General features: G+C 42.2%; 1 protein-coding gene across 1 annotated transcript in view; it reads right to left on the bottom strand.

The window, feature by feature from the left end:
- galns (galactosamine (N-acetyl)-6-sulfatase) overlaps nt 1-21,810 on the bottom strand; it is a 31,224-nt gene extending 9,414 nt beyond the window's left edge. Inside the window, exons 1-12 of the mRNA XM_058629747.1 lie at nt 21,617-21,810; nt 21,237-21,360; nt 20,019-20,093; nt 19,824-19,926; nt 19,028-19,174; nt 18,228-18,294; nt 16,194-16,321; nt 15,949-16,088; nt 15,775-15,878; nt 10,352-10,494; nt 9,027-9,129; nt 4,587-4,708 (exon numbers count right to left, since the gene is read on the bottom strand). Coding sequence (XP_058485730.1) covers nt 4,587-4,708; nt 9,027-9,129; nt 10,352-10,494; nt 15,775-15,878; nt 15,949-16,088; nt 16,194-16,321; nt 18,228-18,294; nt 19,028-19,174; nt 19,824-19,926; nt 20,019-20,093; nt 21,237-21,360; nt 21,617-21,724 — 1,364 coding nt within the window. The 5' untranslated portion in view covers nt 21,725-21,810. The remainder of the gene's footprint in view (nt 1-4,586; nt 4,709-9,026; nt 9,130-10,351; nt 10,495-15,774; nt 15,879-15,948; nt 16,089-16,193; nt 16,322-18,227; nt 18,295-19,027; nt 19,175-19,823; nt 19,927-20,018; nt 20,094-21,236; nt 21,361-21,616) is intronic.
- Nucleotides 21,811-21,842: the final 32 nt, after the last annotated feature.

Raw genomic sequence — 21,842 nt, 5'->3', positions numbered from 1 at the left:
AATGGGTTGTATTTATATAGTGCTTTTCTAGTCTTGACGACCACTCAAAACTGCTTTACACTACAGTTTTCCCATTCACTCACACCTTCATACAGCGCATCTATATTTTCTATCACTCATCTTCCATACCCATTCACACACTGCCGGCACAGCCACCAGGAGCAACGTGGGGTTAAGTGTCTTGCCAAAGGACACAACGGAGTGTAGACTAGCCGGGAATTGAACCCACAATTTTCAAGCTACAACAGACAGTAGGGGAAGTGGAGATCCAATCTCCCCGCAATGACTTCTGCATGGTTACATTTTAACATAGAACTGATGTAGCATTATTACATTTTAGCTAAAAGCTGTCGGAGCTTCCTCCTGGTGTCAGTTTATTCCATCCCACTCTACTGAGCACTGTATGCTATTGTTACCCTAATTCTAGCAGCATTGTAAATAAAGCATCAATTATTAATTATTAATAAAGTAAACTTTGCCTTATCTCCTGGCCAGATTTTGATTTGGAAACTGTGTTTTCAAATGAAGTAGCAGTAGCAGTATGGACGTAGCCAAACTCCACTCTAGCAATCACATTTATTGTGAAACCCTGGTGGCTCTGGGCCACTGGTCAATAAAAAAAACACAAAAGACAAACAAGTGAATCTAAAAACAACCTTGCGTTCGTTGCCAAACGCTCTCTTACATAATATAATTATAAAATGCATCTTTTTTTTTCCCAGTGACTCCTCTACGGTGAGGTGAATGTATAGTTGTGCATGTGTGTGTGTGTGTGCTATATCACAGCCTGCGACAGTGGTGAAGGTATGTGTGCAGACAGGCCCTACATCATCTTAAGTGGCTCTTTAGGTGTCGACAGAGATTAATGACAGCCATGCAGCGAGTCCAGCTGGGGGACCGAGGAGCACACGGACAAAACGCACATATAAACGCATGTGTGTACTCACACACACACACACATGCGTATACACAGAATCGTCCCAGTGGACGCAGAGGGACGGAGGTGAGAAGTGAGCTGCAATGCATATCAGGGAGAGAGAAGTAAAAAAAAAAAGTAAAGGTAAGACAAATGTCTGGAGAGAAAGAATGAATGAATGGTTCAGATGTGAGTGGACAGAAGAAGAAGAAGAGCAATGAAGAGGTCAAGCAGCAGCATGTGGGGGTGACCTTCAGACAAACTCGATGACCCCTCCTCTGGGAAGGGCAAAAAATAGCTGTCATTTTAATTTTCTGTGTGTGTGTGTGTGTGTGTCAGAGCACAACACATGGCTGCATATTGATTGTTTTTTTTTCTTCTCATCCTCCAAGTGAATAGCAAGGCTAAGAGGTGGGCAAATGAAAAACAACATTAATGTTTTATCATCCAATCTCACTCCCGAAGTAAAAGCGGTTTGAGCAGAGATGAGGCCGGCGTAAAATATGAGCGGCAGAGCTACGGGGGGGTTGGGGGGGGGGGAGAAGAAGAGAAAGGTCAGCCTCGGGAGGATTTTACGGCAGCAGGGAGACAAAGCGAAGACCGCACGATATTCTCTCATCAAGGTGATTCTGAGAACAGCTTAATGTATTAGTCATGGCGTCCGCTTACTTTAAAAAAATCACATAAATATTCCATATTGATTGCTTTTAATAAAAGAAGATGGTCATCTATCTTTGCACTTATGCTGGAGTTTGTCTATTTGTGAATAATATGAATCAGAAAAGTTAAGAATTCATTTTCTGTGCAGGATTTGTATCTGAATTGAACAGATTCAGAGTCACTGTGATGGTCTCCACTCCCCCTACTGTCTGTTAGCAGAAAACCAGCCTTGCAAGATCAGGGCCACCGACCCCCGGAGTCCTCAGAATCAGGAGCTCTCGCAAAGTCTCGGCTCTCGTGAGGAACACTATTTCCTCTATGCATTTATGTGCACTTGCACAATTTGCCGACTCCACTGAAAACAAATGCACATGGTCAGGAGAGGGGAAGGGAGGGGGGAGCGGCAGTAGTGAGCTTTTACGACAGCGAGGATAAAGCAGTATGACTATGGTGGTGACGTAAAAATATGTACTCCGAAACTGTAGGGGGAGCTCCGTAAGGAAAAATGCGAAAAAAACAGACTTGCAAATATTATATTCTCCTTAAATTTTAAGATCTAAAGAGTTGTATATGCTCAGTAAAAACACAAGAGATTGCTTAAGTGATGATGAAAGCCAACGAGAAGAGACAGGTTTTCAGGAGCTTTTTTTTTTTTAATTATTTAAGGATCTTGGCAGCTCTCACATGAAAAGGCTCCTCCAAAGCTTTAGGACTGCCAAAAAGTGGCTCGATCAGAGCTCTGGCTGGACGGTGAGCCTGTAAGCTCAGACAAATAAGATGCAATTGGGTCTTTTATAAACAAATAATCAGTGAACGGAGCTCAGTACAGGAGTCATTTCTCAATTTCATGGTGGGAGGATGCATTTTGAGCAACCTGAATGACCAACATATCGAGAATTAAAGTAATTGGGGCTTCAACGATTCATAGTTTGCCAAATTAATTGTCAACTATTTTAATAATAGATTAATAGTGTTTTTTAAGCTTCTTAAATGTGAATATTTTCTGGTTTCTTTAATACATATAACAAATAAATCATTAAAACTAAATAATTTCTGTTTGTGGACAAGACATGAATTTTACATCATTATTTTGAGGTTTGAGAAACATTGATCAACATTTTTTAAGACATTTTCTGGTAAAGGGTCAACAGATATATTGGCCCGATATTTAGCAATATTTAATCTATCGGCTGATAAATAGACGTATTTACATATTTACAGTCAGGCATGTCCGTGGGCAGCCTGAAAAAATCGTGGTTCATTTCAGTAAGACAAGCCGATGCAACGCTGCTCTGTCGGGCACTGTGAGCAGCAGCGTCCCTGGGCTGTTCACCTCTAACATTGTGGTTAAATATGTCCTATCTTGATACATAAACCACATTTTAAAATTCTAAATGATTAATTTATTGCCGCAAATGCTTTTAAAACTGTGTTCCGGGACACAGAAATTCATGTTTTGAGCCAGCGTTTGACTTTAACAGGCCATGCCGAGGTACAGCTGTACCGCACATTGTTGCTGCCAAACTATAAATATGTCTTATCTTGACACATAAACCACAAGGCTTTGTTTGCACAGTTAGCTTCCTCATTAAACCTGTGTATCCATCACTGATGGTTTGCATTGCCCTTGCATACAAGGCTGCGTAACTTTGTCATAAATATTTTATTTCCCAAAATGTACTAGAGTGTAATTATTGTAACCCTGACTTGTTAACATCGGCATCAGCTATAGAAAAACCCATATCTATATTTATATATCTATAAAATTCTGGACTAAACAACTAATCAAGTGGTCGCTTTTTCTCTACGGAGCTCCCCCTACTGTTTTGAGTGCATATTACCACCGTAAACATCCATACCACAGCAGGGGAGGGACTTAGTGCGGCGCAGCGGCGCGAGTATTGTAGGGGCGTCCCGGAAAATTTTGAAATTTATATATGTTTATAAATTTATATATATATATGAAACACTATTTCCTGCATTTTGAGGGCCAAATTTTGTGAAGTAAAGCTATTATTACGACAGTACCGATATATATACCAGTATATACATATACATATATGTATATATATATATATATACTGTATATATGTATATATATATATGTATATATATATATATACACATACATACATACATATATATATATATATATATATATATATATATATATATATATATATATATATATATATATATATATACATATACACATATACACAGTATACATATATATATATATATATATAATACATAAAAAATGCATGGATGTTTTTTGGGTTCCTTCTGAAATGGAAGTCAACGGGAAAATAAGCATCTACATTTCTACATCTACATTTATAACATCAGTAAAAGTTTTCCTGAGGAGTTAATGGTCTCAATCAATAGTGTCAGATCTTCTTCAATAGAACATGATGTCACTTTTGTAAATGCTGATCCCATTTAGAGGAAAATAAAAGCGTGGCACATGAGTGGACGCAGAGATTTATATGGAGTGGTGTCACAACCAGTTGCCAGTTGGTTGTTATTCCATAGTTTGGTGAAAAGCTTAGATCTTGACCCACATTAACACAGTAGGTTCTCTCTTGTTTAACAGTGTCCTCAGTCCAGCCTTTGCTGTCTGCATCTTCTGCCGCCGCTCTCCTCTTAGCTGTAGCAGAGACACACAAAGCTCCATTAAACAGCACCCGCTCTCAATTTAGACATGGACAATTCATCTTGCAATTATAAGCTGCAGTGGCGCGGTGGAGGACTCGGGGCCAGATAGTAATCTTTAAGGAGCTGTTTGCAATCACAAAGAGAAGGGGTGTAATCAGGCGCGCGCCGCTTGAGCCGATCAATCCGCTGCTGCCTTCTTTCTTTCTCATGCCACTGAATCAGCATTGATCTGATCCACCGTCTGTGTTACCAGCAGGCAAACAACCTTCGCATTCTCACACCTCACCTATTCCCTTGCGCTGACCTTCCCTTTTCGTTTGTCTGGAACTTTTTGTTCTCGGGGGAAACTGACCTGATTGGATACTTTTCTCCGGGATCCTGTCCCAGATGGAAGAGGATTGGCTGCAGCGTGTGCTCCGTCTGATCGTGAGTGGTCACGCCCGGGACTTCCTCACCGGGACAGAAGTTGATTCCCTGTAAGAGACGACAGACGCGATAATGAAATAGTGATAATGGTGTCAATGGACGACCATGGATCTTCTGATCCAGTAACCATATAATATATAACATATATATAATAATATAACCATAAAATTACAAAAAGATTAACAAAATATCAGCATGTTGTTACGATACTGTAAAGTAAAGGTTTCTCAGAAAAATGTACTGTATATTGAAATAAAATAAAAGCGGACATAAAAATAAAGTTAGGAAATTGGAAATCCAACAATATTTAGCAAGATATAATGTAAATATATAAATAAAAGGTGGAAATGTTCTCTGATAAAAGGGATGGGATAAGGGATGTGATCTATGAGAGGAACAAGCAAACCCGACTGCATTTTAAATATGATTACCTTACATAATTTAAACACGGGTCAGCAGTTCGTTATAGATGACGAATGGTTTTGTATTCACGTAGCGCTTTTCGAGTCTCGATGACCACTCAAAGCTGCTGTTCTGATTCATGATAATATGTAGCTCCCGGTCAGTTTTTATTCTGTTTAACATCCTGCTTTTGTAAGGAAAAGATTAAGGCTTGCATTAACACGCTGCTCCGAGCTGAATTTATTTGTATAATGTTGTCTATATGGACACTCTCTAATGTTATTTATGTCACTACTGTGGCAACAAGGATCCTCCCCTTCATCTCTCCACTCCTCTTCTCTCACTCCACGCTCACGAGCCTTGGCCGTGATCTTGGTGTGATTGAGTCCCACTCACTCCTCCGGCACCTCCCGCAGATCTGCTCCCTATTCCACCAAACACACACACACACACACACACACGTGTGCACTTTGCACGCCGGCAAACGCACACGTTATGATGAGCACAAGTAATATTTGAGAGAGCATTCATCTGTAAGGCTGCCGCTGGTGCCGCCCCCCCGCTGGGATCGCTCAAAAGAGCACCTTAAAATACATATAGAAGAGCGAGACATAAGGGGGGAGGAGTGACAGATACCTTCCGACCTGCAGAGCCTCCTCTGATCCAGACATGTACTTTTATTTTTGAAGTCAACAGCTAAGAAATGCAGAAAAGATCGGGGGGGGGGGGGGCACCACCCGAGAGGAAAAGCAAGAAAGCGCCCGTATCTCTGCGGCTCTGTCACTTACACCCAAGACATAACAGCGAGAACTCCGTATCTGCTCTGACATTAACGCTATAGATACAACAAGGCTGCTTTCAACCTGGAGCGGAGCAGCCACAACCACGAGATAAGACGCAAGAGCATCCAGGGATGGATTTTTGGAAGAGGCAATTGCTGTCTATTTTAGAAGAGGAAGAAAGAAAGAAAAAAAACTGCAGGATCTGGAAACTCAGGCTCATGTGCTAAAAAAATGTGATTTTAAAATATGTTTGTTCTTTTTTTTTACACAAGTTTGAATATATTCTCTCACTAATTTTGTGATATTTTATGTCCTCGTGCAATATGATCATGCAACTTATACTGGGTATGTGATCGGAGTGGAGCTGAGGACGTTTGACCAGAGTGTGAAGAAAATTAAACAAATAACAACAATAATATAGTATATATTATATAGTCACCTTATCTCTCACTCCATCTTAATCTATTTTCACTATATATGTGAGGAAGAGGAGGATGATAAGAGAGTAAAATCTTATTGGGAATAAATCTGCCTCATACTGGCTGATTTAAAGCACTGTATTTTTTTAACGTTGGCGATCATGGTGTTACTTCAAGAGCTAAATATTTTCTCAGGCGGTTACTTGGTATAAAAAGTTTGAGAACCGCTGCTCTTTCTCTGGCTCATAACGCAATAAATGATATCTACGTGGAACAGCCCCATTTCCAGTAAGTATCCACAGTGGGACTAATGGACACCTGTGAAACGAGTCATTTTTCAGTTTCCATTCATTTCCGTGCAACGCATTCACAAAGGTCAAAACGTAAAGCTGTTATTGAGCTCCGACTGTAACACAGGTTACTCAGCAATCCCGACACAAAGCAGCCACATTCCTGCCAGACGACGTTTCGCGGTATTAACATCACTACACTGCCTGAAGAGAGTTTGATAAGAGCCATTTAAGCCTGTGATATTTCTCATTTTCCTCATGGCTGAGCTGCATGAACACGGCTGCACAGAGCAATATGTCTTCCACCTGTTAACCTGTAATTTCATTCTTCTTCACAGACACACACACATCTCCCCTTGTTTATTTTTCATCAAGGGTCACATTGTTTTTTTTTTATTATTACCAAAACTGCACGGCAACGAGGTAAATTTTTGATTTCAGCAGATTTCAGATTTGATTATGGAGGAATTTAGGGTCAGTGTGACTTTAAAGCATCAGTCCGTAACTTTTTGTTGTTGATTGTTGTTATTATTCTGCCTCTGTTCGGTCTTCATGAACAGAAACAATGTAACATTAATTGTATGCTTTGTCCGTGTTTTGTTCAAAAGAGGCTCTGTCAAGCATCAGAGCTGACTGAGGGAACTTTTGCGTGTATACAGCAGCAGAGCAGCAGGTGGGCGGGGACAAGAAGCATGTTCTAACACGTTCTCACTTTGGTAGGCTAGCACAACGTTGCTGCTGTCACCATCCGTCTTGACTGGGGTTGGGCATCGAGTATCGAGTATCAATTGGAACCGGGACTAATTTTCCGATTCTCCCGGAATCGTTCAAATTTTTAAATTTCGATACCCAGTCGGAAGAAGAAGAAGAAGCAACCGAACACCAATGAAGAAGAATCCACTGACAGACTATTTCATCCAGAAAGACCTCTGGTTAGCTAGCTCTTGTAAAATATGTAAACTTTTTTGACCCTGCCTCTTAAGAGAACCGGAATCGAGAATCGTTAGGAACTGGAATCGAAACAAGGAATCGGAACAAGGAATCGGAATCGGGATCGTTCAAATTTAAACGATGCCCAACCTTTGTCTTGACATCAAATTCAATCACTTCCTTCGCACAGCGCAGGAATGTCACTGGGTGACACACGATCTGAACACTGCCATACTGAGAAACACAAAGAATTCAGGCCCATTTTTAAGCGATGTGATGGTAACCGACATATTTCCAGTGTATTATGAACATTACAAAAGATAAATGGACGTGTAGTTTAACATAGTTTAACTTCAGACAGTCCATAATGACACCCAGGAACCGGTCCACAGTCTTTTTTTTCCTTTCTTTTCTTTTTTTGTGTCTGAGCCCAAGACCACGATTCATCACCCACAACGCCTCGGTAGCCACGATTGACAACCCCTTGCCCCGCCTCCCGATGACCTATGCACTTGCCCAGTGTCATAAACGACGATTGGTCGGGGGTCATACTTCGTAGTGTTGCCAGTCCCCCTGTTGGGTTTAAGGTTTGTTTTATATCTAAAAGTTACACACTAAACCCAAATCTTGAGGACAGTTTTAGGATAAACTGGATAAATGATCTTGAATCCTATTTTTGTTAAATTCTCTCTTCCTTCAGTGTGATTTTGTATGAGGGTAAAAACAGTTAGTAAGTTTTACAAGAAACTCTTTAAAGATTCAACCTTTTAACAATGCCTCACCCCCAAAACAGAGAACCAGACATACATGTCCATGGTCATGTTCTCTCTCTCCCTCTGTCTCCCATCCCTTTCATGTACTCCCACCAAATCAATAGGCAACTCACAGGCAATCAGATGCCATTATTTGTGAAGTTCCACTCCAGTTCACATGAGTTGATAAAGGAGGCTGCTATTGATTCAGCGGCCCTGAAGGAGAGAGCAATTTAAGCGACTGCTGGGGCATAAAACAAACTGGATCACAGGAAAAGCAGAGCCCCAGAGGGAGGACAGGAGAATATGTTTAATACGGACAAAGCAGAGAAAAGACAGACAAAACTGTCCTGTTTCTCAGGACCTCACATTCCTCCTGATACATTTAATCAGCATCGAGTTGGCGCCATTGTGGTCGAGCGATACCGCCGGCTTCTGTCTTTCTTTTCAAAATGAGACATGATGCCAGATGAATGAGCCGACAGCAGGGAGGGACGGTATGAAAATGGAGAGGAAGGAAATCTCCACTGGAGTTCGAACAAACAAGTCAACTGACTGATGAATGATGTAAGTCGGCTGATGTGGGGGCTCTTCATTAATATTCATTACGCTCTGATGTACACAGCGGTCGACTGATGAGCCACTTTCAAGATAACACCAACAGTGAAAGTGTTTGTGTGTTGGAGGGAGATTAGGGGAATCACAGAGGGCGGATGTGCCGGCGCAAATCCAGAACTGAGGAAAAAAGAGATGGGACAGAGTTGCCTTGTTAAAAAAAAAAGGACACTTACTGATTTAAACTCGTTCCAGGAGTTGCTCCAGGTCCAGTAGTGCGCCTTGTACTGTCCTAGCCTCACAGCCATCATCTCATTCCCACGGTAGTAGAAGATAGGCCTGTGGAGGATGAGAGGAAGATGGTATGCTCCGATTTCTTCTTCTTTGCACCGAATGGAGATATAATGTAAGTGAGTGGAATTTCTAACATTTGACACGCTTATCATATCATTTAATTCACATATGACCAGTGCTTGAAGTGGGGCCGGTACCGGCACTTCTTAATTTTACCATATTTTTTTCTGTCCAATTCATTTTTATGGCGCAGAAGAATCAATTCTCAGAGAGTGAGAGTCTAGTGTTTGTTTCTGGCTTGTCAATCACCAAACTGCGGGAGGAAGTGCCTTCAGTCAGGATTCAAAGTGGTGACCTTCTTCCTGCGAGGCAACAATGCTCACCACTATTTCACCGACTTTTTCTTTCACTTTTCATCAGCACACTTATTTGCAGCCACAATATTATCTCTTCATTTCTCAATTTCTCTGAAAAGTCAGACCTAATTTTGTTCTTGCAAACAGACATGATGATGCCAGGTCCGTTTTCATGTTGTTACCAGGATGCATTTTATTGCCAGGTGTGGCCACTCAGCACGCAAGCTGATCACTGAGGATGCTTCTGCCATGAGGAACATCTAAAAATGATCTTCTGATCTTATAGCCACTACATGGTTAGGGTGTGTGAGTGTAGACCTCCTGATTCTGAGGGACCTCGGGTCGGCGAAACCTGATCTTGCAAGTCTGGTTTTCTGCTAACGAGACAATGAACCATCACCATGACTCCAAAGTAGTGTCATTTTAGTTTTTATTAGTTTTAATCACATTCATACTCTTTTTATCTAGTCAAGTTTTAGTGTGAGCATTCTAAGTCTAACCGATGACATTTTAGTCAATGAAAATTGTATTTTACTCTCTTTTTAGTGATGTAATTCTATTTAACCCAATCAATATAGTTCGAAAGAGGTATTCAAAATCATGTTGTTGATGCCAAATTCAGGTCAGTAAAATTAGCTCCCAGTTAAAGCTAATAAATGTATGTGTGTTGTTGTGGATACACAAGAATATAACAGTTCCCAGAGTTATTTAGCAGATATTTTTGGAGAAACCCACTTGTACTTGTAATCAAAGTATGTCCACATATCATTTCTTCGTTTTTTCTCCCCGAGGACCAAACATTCTAACGTTTTTTCGTCTCGATGAAGAGACATAAGCAGAGCTTTTATTCTGTAAACCACATCGCGTCTCGTTTTTATAAGATCCTCCAAAGTATAAATGTGTGTACTCACCTGTCTAAGACCTTGTTGGAGCTGCTCAACAGGACCGGTGTGAGGTCCAGTCCATCCAAGGTTCTGTTGTCAGGAGGACTGATGTCAGCCAGAGCCAAACTGGTGGTGAACAGGTCCATCACACTGGCCAACTGGAAGCTCACCTGCAAAAAAAAGAGTAAACAAAACACAGGCACCATCTGCAGCATGAGAAACACTGAGGAACCACTCAAGGAAGGTGTTCACACACGACACGAGGCTTCCTCGACAAACTGATCTCACATTTATCTCGGTGCTTTTTCACAAATCAAGATTGGACTCTCATACGCCGCGTGAATACCACCAAAGCTCGCTCCTTCACGCTGGATTTCCTTCATGAACAAGGCAACAAGGCACAGTCATGATAGGACGTAGGCATGCGTGCACGCACATGTAGGAAGGAGCTGCATTTCTCCAGTCTGCTGTCTAATCTCTGCCTGCAGGTTTATTATAAAACCTCCAAAATGCCTCTATTTCCAAAATGAGTTTTTTGGTGAGGAAAGGAAAAAAGACGGAGCGGGGAGAGGAAGTGAGGAGAGGATGAGGCCCAGGCAAGCAGGCAGACAGGCAGGCGGCTGGAGCTGGAGCAAGCTGGTGTTTTATCTCCTTCTCCCAGTCCCACTGAAAAGCTTTATTTTATTTATAAACTTTGAACTATATTCAGATAAAATGCCATTTTTTCGCTGTCATCCTTGATCTTCCGTTCCCATTCTCTCCTGAGCGAGCCTTAGAGGGCGACGGCACGCTCGCGATCAGATAGCGCTATCAGGCCTGTGCAGCTGCACCGCCATGTGCCGCTGTGCTCCTATCGGGAGCCAGCACACATGCAGGCACCGGAGTGCACGCGCACACACACACACACACACAAAATCACATACACAAGCTCTAAAGCAATGAAATGAATTCCTTCTTTTTTCCCCGTATCCACAGAACTAGCCACAGAAAAGGCGCCGCAACGCATTCCATGATCTATCTGCACAACCACACACACACACACACACCAACAGATTTAGTCCTTCACTTCATTTTATTCAAGTCTCCTTTAGATAGACAGATACACACGCAGCTATTCTTGTTCGGACTGTGCATTGACTCCCATTGATTTGGACGGCCTAACCAAACCATAACCTGTCCCTTTAGAAATTAGTTTCTGCCTCATTAGGACCAGGTTTTGGTATCCATGAGGACTTCTTTCCTCACAAGGTCAGTCTTTATGCCAGAAAAAGGTGTATACACACACACACATTGTTAAAGAAGGCAGAACAAAAGCACACAAGAAGCGAAAGTGACAGTTAGTAGTTTAACAACTTGCGAGACCAAGCACCAAACCTTTCAAACTCTATCTTAAGAGTTGCCGCCTTTTCATTTCCTTCCCTTTATTAGCTCTGCCTGGCTTTGCAGTCTAAAACTGAACTTCATTGTTTTGCCCCGCTTTGTTCTTCTTCCTTTTTTGTCTGACTCATCACTCTCTGTTAATGTCACAGTCTCTCTCTCTCTCTCTCTCTCTCGGCATTGTGAGTGGTGATGCTGGTTATCAGAGGAGGCAGCGCTTCTATCCCTGTCCCTGCCACTCCGCCCGTGTGTCTGTTGCCTGATAAAACACCAACAAAAGGGACCGTGACACTCGACAACATTGCAGGGGCCGACAACCCCACCCACCTCGGGCGCCTTTGTTCCTGCAGCCACCGCCCCTCATCCTCCTCGCAGCCTCATCCTCCTCGCAGCCCTCGGGCAGTGGAGGAATGCTGAATCCGCACCTGTGCTAAGACCACCCGTGCTCCTTCATTCCGGTAGACAATCCTATTAAAAAGGACTGCACAACAGCAGTTTTCCAGCAGCTTCACATGGGTCATCTACACTGGCCACTTTATTAGGTACACAGGACAACCAATAAAGTGGCAGGAGGTGCACCCGGTGTGGTCTTCTGCTGCTGTAGCTCATCTGGTTTGTGTTCTAACGTCCATTCTGCACTGTCTAGGATCGCCAAAAGAATATAGTAGAGTTTGATCATGATGGACAAAAAAACCCTCTGCTCCTGTCAGGCGGCCCCTGAGAAGAAGCATCACAGATGCTGTGGTAAACGGGCCGGTCAAGCCTCTTTGAGGGCAGCTTCTAAGCGATCTCTGGTGCAAAATGAATCGTTTCGCAGACTGGATCATCGCTCGAAACAAATTTGTATTGTATTGTATTGTATTGTACGTTCTAGTTTCCCAATCCCGGTCCTCGGGAAACCCCAGTCCTGCATGTTTTAGATGTTTCCCTGCTCTAACACACATGATAAACACTGTTCAAGGCCATTCTCCTCAGACCTCAAACATCAACAAGGCATTTCTTCCCAGAGAGCTGCTGCTCATTGGATATTTGCTCTTTTTCGTCGCTTAAATCAACTTTCTTCCACATTCTGATACTCAGTTTGATCCTCAGCTAGGTTTCATTGATGCTTCCACAGAAAAAGCCCCCAAAATAGTGAAATTGTTCTCCAATCCCCACCGCCCAAATATGCCCCCTCATCTTAACACCATGATATTGTTCTTTTCTCAGTTGGTGCGATAAACCTGCTCAACAAAGGCCTGCATGGCTGTTTCATTGTCTCCATTATTTCACTGCAAAAGCTTATGGACTTTTCAATGCACAGATCAACACAGATTTCAGAGGACTACAAAATAAGAGAGGGGGCAACCCTGTGTCTGGGGGGTGTCCTCCCTACCACACAGCACAGGGCTGTGATAAATCCACAGCCGCACAGTACAGTAGCTCCAACTAAGCAGCTTTGTCACTACAACCCCAGAGATGCTTGAGGGGAGGATCTATAGATCGTTGTCCTCGCAGCCAAGCCACAGCTGCATTCACAAACACACGCGCGATTATTCTGTGGTGTCTTTATATTATGTTTCTGCCACTGACCTTGAAAGCCAGTCGGTTGGTTAAGGTTTTTTTTTACTTTTTTATGACAGTTATCATAATATAATGCAATTTAAAGCAGCTATATGTATGAAATATAATACATTAACTCATAAAATGACATTGTTCAGCTGTGGAATGACTACAAAAAAATAAATATAACATAGAGTTAACTAGTAGAATGAAAGATATCATAAAAAACTATGACTAAAACAAAAGAGAAAATAATAACATGCGTTTAGTTTAATAAGAGTAATGACTGCAAGCTACTTTTATTGCCACATATTGCGGCAAAAGGTTTGCACAGAAAGTTGTGTCTCTTATTTTGAAAGCCAGGTTTGATAGGAAGTGGTGCTGTGTAAGATTGGCTGTTGGAGCCCCCCCCCCCTTTTCTTTTTTGTTTTTGCAATCCAATCCAACCCAACTTTATTTATAAAGTTATTTAAAAGAGATAAATAAAACAAATAAAATATATAGGTGAACATAGCCGCTTGTTTATACTACTAAAACAAAAGATAAAGTAAAAATGTGCATTTATTTTCCAAAAATAACTGCTAAAAACTTAATATAACATTTTATTTAAAGTCCCTGAACCTGCCATGAATTGTTTCATTAAAGGGAAGTCACACTTCACGAGTAGTGACTGTCGCCTCAAACAGCCACACTTTCACTTCCAAACTCAGCCTGTTGCCGACATGAAAAAAATCATTTAAATGGGTTCGGTGTTTATAAAAGAACAGAGCAGACAGTGGGGAAGTGAGGTATGTGTGTCTGTGTGTGTGTGTGAGCATGACGACAGTGTAATGCTGAATTTAAGAGCGGATCCGTGTGTGCTTTCATGCTCCAGAAATATTGGCAACTCGTGCTCCTCAGTCACTGTTTGAAATGCACGAGGTTGCTGTTGTCCATAGTTTACATACAGTATATCCCCCTCGCATCTATGTGGGGGACGTAGGATCAAAAACACTCATGTTCTACACACTTTCGATAGATAGATGTGGCACAGGTGCAGCAAAGCCCTGCAAACTCAACAGCGCCCATGCCAGTGCCAGCGTCTTCAACACTCCTCCTCCTTTTTTTCTCTCTTCTAAACCCTAGCAGCCCCCTTTACTTCTTCCCTACCCCCCCCTCCACTCCTCCCGCTCCTTTATCCTGAGCGCCTGGCATATTCAGATACTGAAGTCCTCATTACAGCTCAATCCAACCTAAGCAAACACACAAACAGATTAGCCGCTTAAGACGCTCCCAATCCCCCTCTCCCGCGTTATTCTGCTGCGCTATCAGGCCCCAGCACACGCCTGTGAGATGAGCCAGGGGCAAGGCTTACTGCAGACTGCAGCCTCCGCTCGCTCCTCCACCAAATCCCTCTGCGTCACAGCCCCGTGTCACAGCTGCCCCTAATACAATTAAAAGTCATTTGCAGAACGCATGGGCTTAGGGGATCGCGTTGTGGGTGGGTGGGTGGGGGGTTTTTGGGAAAATATAGAGAGAGACAGAGAGTTGGGGTATTAATTCCTGCCCAAAAAATATTTGAGGAAACTGGGGGGAAAAGACAGATGCCCTCACACTGTGTGGCCAAGATCGCACGGTTTATCTTGTTTCTGGGTTTCAGAAACTGAACGTAGTCAAAATAACCTGTTAATGGGTCACAATAAACCATACATATATTAAATAACAAAAAAACAACAACAGTGCATCTCAACGTTGTCAGTTTACACAAAAGTTTGGTTTTCTGATGATTTGAAGTTCATACAAAAACTGCAGTGCAGACACAACATGCAGAGTCCCGAGATGGACCATAAGTACTTTTTTTTTTCCCAATTTCACTTGCCCCTCCCATTTCCAATTTACCACACCCACTCACCACTTTCACGCGTACATTTTCACCACGACTGAAGTGTGTTCTGGCATGTTTAGTCCCTCAAATTTGCCTCAGCCATAATAAGAAGAAGAAGATGTTACAATGCGAGTCAAACCAACCCTAATTAAATATATCAAGGTGTTTTGCCTGGTAAGTAAGAAAGAAATGTTTATTTAGGTTAATGTACAACATTTGCTGTTAATAAACTGTTCTATTGTATCAGATGGAGAGAGAGAAAAAAAGTGGTTGATGGTTGATATAAAATTGCCATCATATATCAACCATCGCCTGCACTCCATTCTAAAGGTCGACAGTGGAACTGGCCACAGAAAAAAACCCTTATCCATCGACCTCTACAATTATTTCCTTACTCTCACTCTGATCCCCAGAATTGTACACTGCCTTATAGAGCATATTTCATCTTCTGGTAGCTGTTGATAAGCATTTGAAATGAAAAACGTTTTTTAAAAATAAAAATACCCCCCCCCCGCGCTGCTCTTGCTTGGCATCACAAATTCAGGGGAGAGACAATACAAACCTGGCTCTGGAAGATGTCAGGGATTCAGCAAGTGATTGTTTTTTTGCATATTTCTGTAGGATTTATTTGTGACAACCTTTGAATCGCTGAGTTATTCTAACTTACCGTGGCTTTAGTGATGCGTCCAGGCCACCAGGCGATGGCAGGCTCCCTCATGCCGCCCTCAAAAGTAGTCTCCTTCCCGCAGAGGAACGGCCCATTGCTGCCACCTGAGGAATAAGCAGCAGTTATGACTGTAAAGTGCTTTATACTGTAGAGTGTAAGTGTGAATGTACCTACTTTCGTGTGGGCCAGATGTTAAAGCCGCTCCGTTGTCTGACGTGAAGAAGACAAAGGTGTTATTCTCAATTCCCAGAGTGCGCAGCGAGGACAGGATCTGACCCACACTGTCGTCCAGCTCCATCACCACATCTCCATACCTGCAGTGAGCAGCCATGGAAAATAATATTCAATATTCAATGTATAACCTCATCAGGGTGAACTGTGTGTGTATAACAGAGTCAGTAAGGCGGGATGTCGTTTACCGGCCTCGCTGGCTTTTTCCTAGGAAGCCTTTGGAGGCGTAGACAGGGGCGTGAGTGGAGTCGGCTGCCCAGTAGAGGAAGAAGGGTCGCTGAGCCTTAGTCTGACGCTGTATGAATTCAAGACCTTCCTGCAAGAGGTGAGACACTTTCAATACAGACGTCAGACGACAATTCTCTTTAAAATATCACATTTCGCACGTAAAAAAAAGGACCCGAAGCGGGCGTCGATGAAGGCATGTCAAAAACGTTCGTCACAAAGGCGTCAGATACCCAGAAGAGGAAGATGTCAAAGTCGCTGAGCCTCAGTGTGACACTGTACGAGATGAAGACCTTCCTGTAACTGTGGTTAAGCTGTAGAAAGTCTCACTTTCTCATAATCATCACATAACCACTGGCAAACCTCACTACCCCCCCCCCCTTAAACCCTTAAGCCCACATTGATGTTGTCACCTGCAAAGTGTCTGAGTTAGCAATTTATTATTCCCTCTAATCTATGTTTTTTTTTTTTTTATGAAATGCCAATTTACAGTGGTCAAAAAGTGCTAAAAATGGCTGGGCCCATGTTTGTTTGTGTGTGTGTGTGTGTGTGGTACACTCAGGTGCCTGTTTATTAGGGACACTGATACATTACAAGGTTACACTTTCCTGTTGTTGTTTGAAATGAGTCTAATTTAACTGTGCAATCATTAAAGGGCCACTTCACCAAAAAGAATACACAGTATTTTACTTATTTCCATAGATAAATGTGTCATCCAATCCCAACAGAGGGTTGGGATTGGAATAAAAAATTAATAAATTGACAGAAAGTTGACATTTAAGTCACTTCCGTCCAAAAAAATAAAAGCGTTCTGTTTCTGTCAAGTTTTCATGAGTAAAAGATCTGAAAAAATGAAATTAATTTAAAAAAAAAACTCCAACTCTGTAATAGAATGGGAATTAAACAAACACAGCAACATCATGATGATTTAAGTTTATTCTTTACTTGCCCATGTGTGAAACAGCCCTTTAATGGAGGCTGCACTGGTTGCTGTTGGATTATATTGGAGAGAATAATCCAATATTCCAATATATTAATTTACTAGTAACACAGATAATTCAAAAGAAGATTCAAAAGAAAACTTATACACATATAAAAATATATATATACTATATACTATATATATAAAATATAGTGTGTAGACAGTGATGTGTCTATGAACGGGCACAGTGTACTTATAGTGCTAGGCAACGAAGGTGATCGGTGAGCGAGAGTGTGCAAAAAGTGAACGCGCTGCGTTTGTGCTCGTGAAAAGGCCCAAAATCATGCTTTCGTTTGGTTACTTGATGTTTTGAATGTTTTTGACAATAAAATAATAATATTCTTTCTTTATTTATTTGATTTATGGAAGGAAATATTGAAAATATACTGGGTGTAACTAACGTTGTAGTAGTCAGACTGAAGCCCCAGTTTCCAGTACTTGTGATTCGAGCACTGGCTGCATTGGGACTTTTCAACTGATTAAGGCAGGATTATTTTAAAGGTTATTTGTTTTTTTAATATGCACAAATTATATGCCATAAGATATTAATATATTATTACTATATTAATTATATTATGGTAAGCCCCCTAAACTCGGAAATCCGGAGTAACCTCATCAACCCGACTCCAAGTCCGCCTCCGTAGGTGGCACTGTATCTCTATAAGCTATTGCGTATTAAATCAGTATCCAGTTGACCTTTACGTCATATAAACAAATAGTGACCGGTGAGATCATTGCCCACGATTTCCGGGGCAACAGCACTGCAGTCGTCTCCATCTACTTCCGGGTCCAAGAAATGTTGGCGCATGTGCAGAACGCCAAGTCCGACTCCAATCCGACTAAGCGTACGCAGGCAGGAGTAGTCGGACTATGAATCTCATTATCCAGGTATAGTCCGATTAAGACTAGCTCGAATATAGTCTGACTCGGACGTAAATGCACTGGGGGATCGACAACACTTGAAAGACTCTCCTCCTGGAGTTCTGGAAAAAAGAAGCAGTGAGCCTCAACTTACCTTCAAAAGCATCTGCGTGAAGTTGGACTCTCCCGTCTCCCTGTCAATCACAAACTCCTCATAGTATCTGAAAAACAAGTGCGTTGACATGAGTCACTCAATAAACCTTGGTCTGAATGGCTGCTGTGTCTGTGCCATGTCCTTTCTCCTCTACTTCTTCTTCCACAATGGCACGATTGTATCATCGGGGGCTTTACAATCTCGCTCCACGTTGATCAAAACAACCCCGCCGCAGACGATATCATTAGGACAACGGAAGCGCGCGTCTCTCCCGCGGATTGTGTTTGAGGAAGGCATTCGGTGAGCGACATACAACGGTGGAAGTCTCAGCAGAGCTGAGCAGAGGGAACTTTTATGAGGTGCCGCTGAAGCGTGACACGGCGAACACAGAAGCGGTGACAGGCGTCTCTCTCTTTTCATATGCCTCGCTGCCTCCAGGTGTCCTCGCACACAGCCAACGCAACCTGCCGTCTCTTGAGGGCGTGCGTATGCCTGTGTGTATATGTGTCTACGTGTGTGTGTGTGTGTGTGTGTCCAGGGCCCAGGTATGCAGCGCTGATTAAACCCATGGCTAAGCGAAAAACACGCCCGGCTGCCAGTTTCAATGACCCTGAATACACATATGGCAGTTTTGGGGGAAAAACAAATGGGCGGAAAATGGAATACACAAGCACAGCTGGTACAGAGAGAGGAAGAGGAGGGAAGACACTTGAACAGACAGCCAAAGTATTCCACTGAGTCACAGGGAGAGAAGATGATTTTCTTTTGTGTCTGCTGCGAGTGCTTGAGTGTGACACTACCTGCCGACCATCTCTGAATTGTTGTAGACGGGGATGTTGGGGCGTGAGTGGTTGCTCCTGTAAGGGCCAAAGTGGCAGTTTGGTGCGCCGAACCATTCATCAAAGCCATTTTCCAGAGGAAGGTACTGTGGTCTGTGGCCCAAATGCCTGGGGCAACAAAGAAAACAGTATTCAGACACTACAAGGTACAAGGAGTCAAGGATCAAGTGGTCACTGGTAGGAGTTAGGAATCCCCAGAGACCCCACGACATGATTTTATCACGTTATTGCAATATAGTTATATATATATATATATATATATATATATATTTATATATATAGAAAAAAATTTTTTTTTATATAATATCGAGGCGATCTACTCGACCAATTATGAAACTTTTTGCAAGTACTATTCACATAGACACACCCACATTTATAAACATAGGACCTCAAAATATACCAGAATTCCCCTTTAACCCTCACAATGACTCCAAAGCTGTTACATTATGGTCAAAAAAATCACACCTGTGCCCACTCGTATGAGGTGGAATTTATTGTCTTTTTTGCTCTAAATGGGAACATAATTGACTAAATTTAACATCATTAAATCATTAGGACAAATGTTATCTGACGTGGAGTCGCCCCCTGAAGCACAGGAGCCGCATTCACGATGCATTCCGATTCAAATTTGGGATTTTCAGCTGTGAGATTATTACAGAGCAACCTAAAGTCCTGGAAAAAGTGTTTATTTAAAAAAACACAAAAACAAATCTGGCTCCTAAAGAAATGGAATAAAGACCAAAGATAAAGAGCTCACCACTTGCCAACTATCTTGCTGACATATCCACTCTTTTTCAGCATCTGGGGTAACAGAATCTCATCCTCGGGGATTCCTCCGACTATCTCCTGGGGTGTGTATGCTATCAAAAAAAAAGAAGAAAAAAAGAATTAGTTATTTAATAGCTAGTGAACGATTGGTGTCAATATGTGTGTATGTGTGCTGAGGGAGTACCGTTGCGGGCGTGGGCATTAGTGGTGTAGAAGCCGTTTCTGACAGGCAGCCTGCCGGTGAGAAGTGCAGCTCTGGCTGTGGATAAAATGACAAAATAAACAAATGAAATAAAATAAAATAAAGACTTGAAATGAGAGACTGAGTCCGGATCAAGTGGTAACCGTCAGGCGCGGGAATTGCCAGAGACACCACAAGGTGATATTATTGCGATATTGTGAGATACTTTGTGAAATTAGAAGACAACACAACAAATAGGACCATTGCCCATTCCTCCTTGCAAAACTGCTCCAACTCCTTCAAGTTTTGTGCTTTGTGAATAGCAATCTTTAAGTCCGACCACAGATGTTCTATTGGATTGAGGTCTGGGCTTTGACGAGGCCATTCCAACACATTTACATGTTTCCCCTTAAACCACTCAAGTTGTTGCTTTAGCAGCGTGTTTTGGGGGTCACTGTCCTGCTGGAAGGAGAACCTCCATCCTAGAGCCTCAAATCACGCACGAGTGCTACAGGTTTTGCTGAAGAACATCCCTGTATTTAGCACCATCCATCTTTCCCTCAACTCTGACCAGTTGGGTTTTGGGTTTGCGTCAGACATAGAGTTTTCTTTGCTGAAAAGTCAGAGTCTGAAAAATTGCACCAGTGCACCAGTGCACCTTTAGGCAAACTCAAAATGTGCCATTTTTGTTTTTTTTTTTGCTGAAAGTAATGACTTTCTTCTGGCCACTCTGCCAAAAAGCCCAACTCTATGGAGCGTTACGGCTTATTGTTGCCCTCCTTGCCTGGTCCGTGAGTTTTGGTGGGTGCTGATGTGCCAAGTTCTTTCCATTTGGTTATGATAGACTTGATGGTGCTCCTGGGGATCATCAAAGATTTGGATATTCTTTTATGACCTAAGCCTGAACGTGTACGTCAACAACATTGTCCCTTACTTGTTTCTATGCAGGGATATAGAAAGGGTATTGACGCAAACTGCTGTATTTCTGATTCATTGGTGTTACTTGTGTATACTACAGTGTTAATAAAGTGCAAATGTTTTGTTTTTACTCTGTAATAAAATACTGATCGATGTTAAAAGTTCATTTTGACTTTTACATGAAATGCTGGAAAACCAGCTTCAGTTTTGAGCTGAAGGTTCTCAAAAAAACAACTAATGATGTTAGAATTGAATCTAAACAGAGGTGACAGAGGTATAAATCAGGGAATATTGCTGACTTACATGGGGAACAGAGAGGGTTGGCAGCGTAGAAGTTTGGAAATAGCATTCCCTCAGCAGCCATGGCGTCCAGGTTAGGGGTTTCTTTAGAAGGCTGGCCAAACACCCCCAAATCCCCCCAACCCATCTGAAGGGCAAAAACCAGATTATTAACTAATCCAGCATATACATATAATGAGCAGGACCACACATACTCTACACCCACACACTTACATGTATTAAAAAAGGCTTTGAAAGATTAACAGCTACTACTCCAAGGACACAGACATGATGAGAATATGAATACTGTTTCAGGAAGGAGAAAATATTAATATTCATAATTCACTACTGAGCCAGTGAACTTTTTCTTTAGTGTGTTGGTCTAAAAAGCGAAAATTACTCACGTCGTCCATGAGCATGATGATGATGTTTGGAGGCGAAACATTTGACGGGTTTTCAGTCAGCGAACTACATATTATTGCAGTCAGCAGGAGCAAAGTTAGAGCAGCCATCCCTCGCAGCAGAGAGCCACTTCACTCAGTCACATGAGACGAGCCACTGCTTCAAGGAAGTGGTTTGTTTGTCTTCGTGCGGGTCGTAGGCTCAACGTTTGCGCATACAGAGTGCAGC

The sequence above is a fragment of the Solea solea genome, chromosome 5 (assembly GCF_958295425.1).
Source record: "Solea solea chromosome 5, fSolSol10.1, whole genome shotgun sequence".
NCBI classification, from domain to species: domain Eukaryota; kingdom Metazoa; phylum Chordata; class Actinopteri; order Pleuronectiformes; family Soleidae; genus Solea; species Solea solea.
The sequence above is the reverse complement of the archived record's forward strand: the minus strand, read 5'-3'. Positions and strand labels throughout refer to the sequence as shown.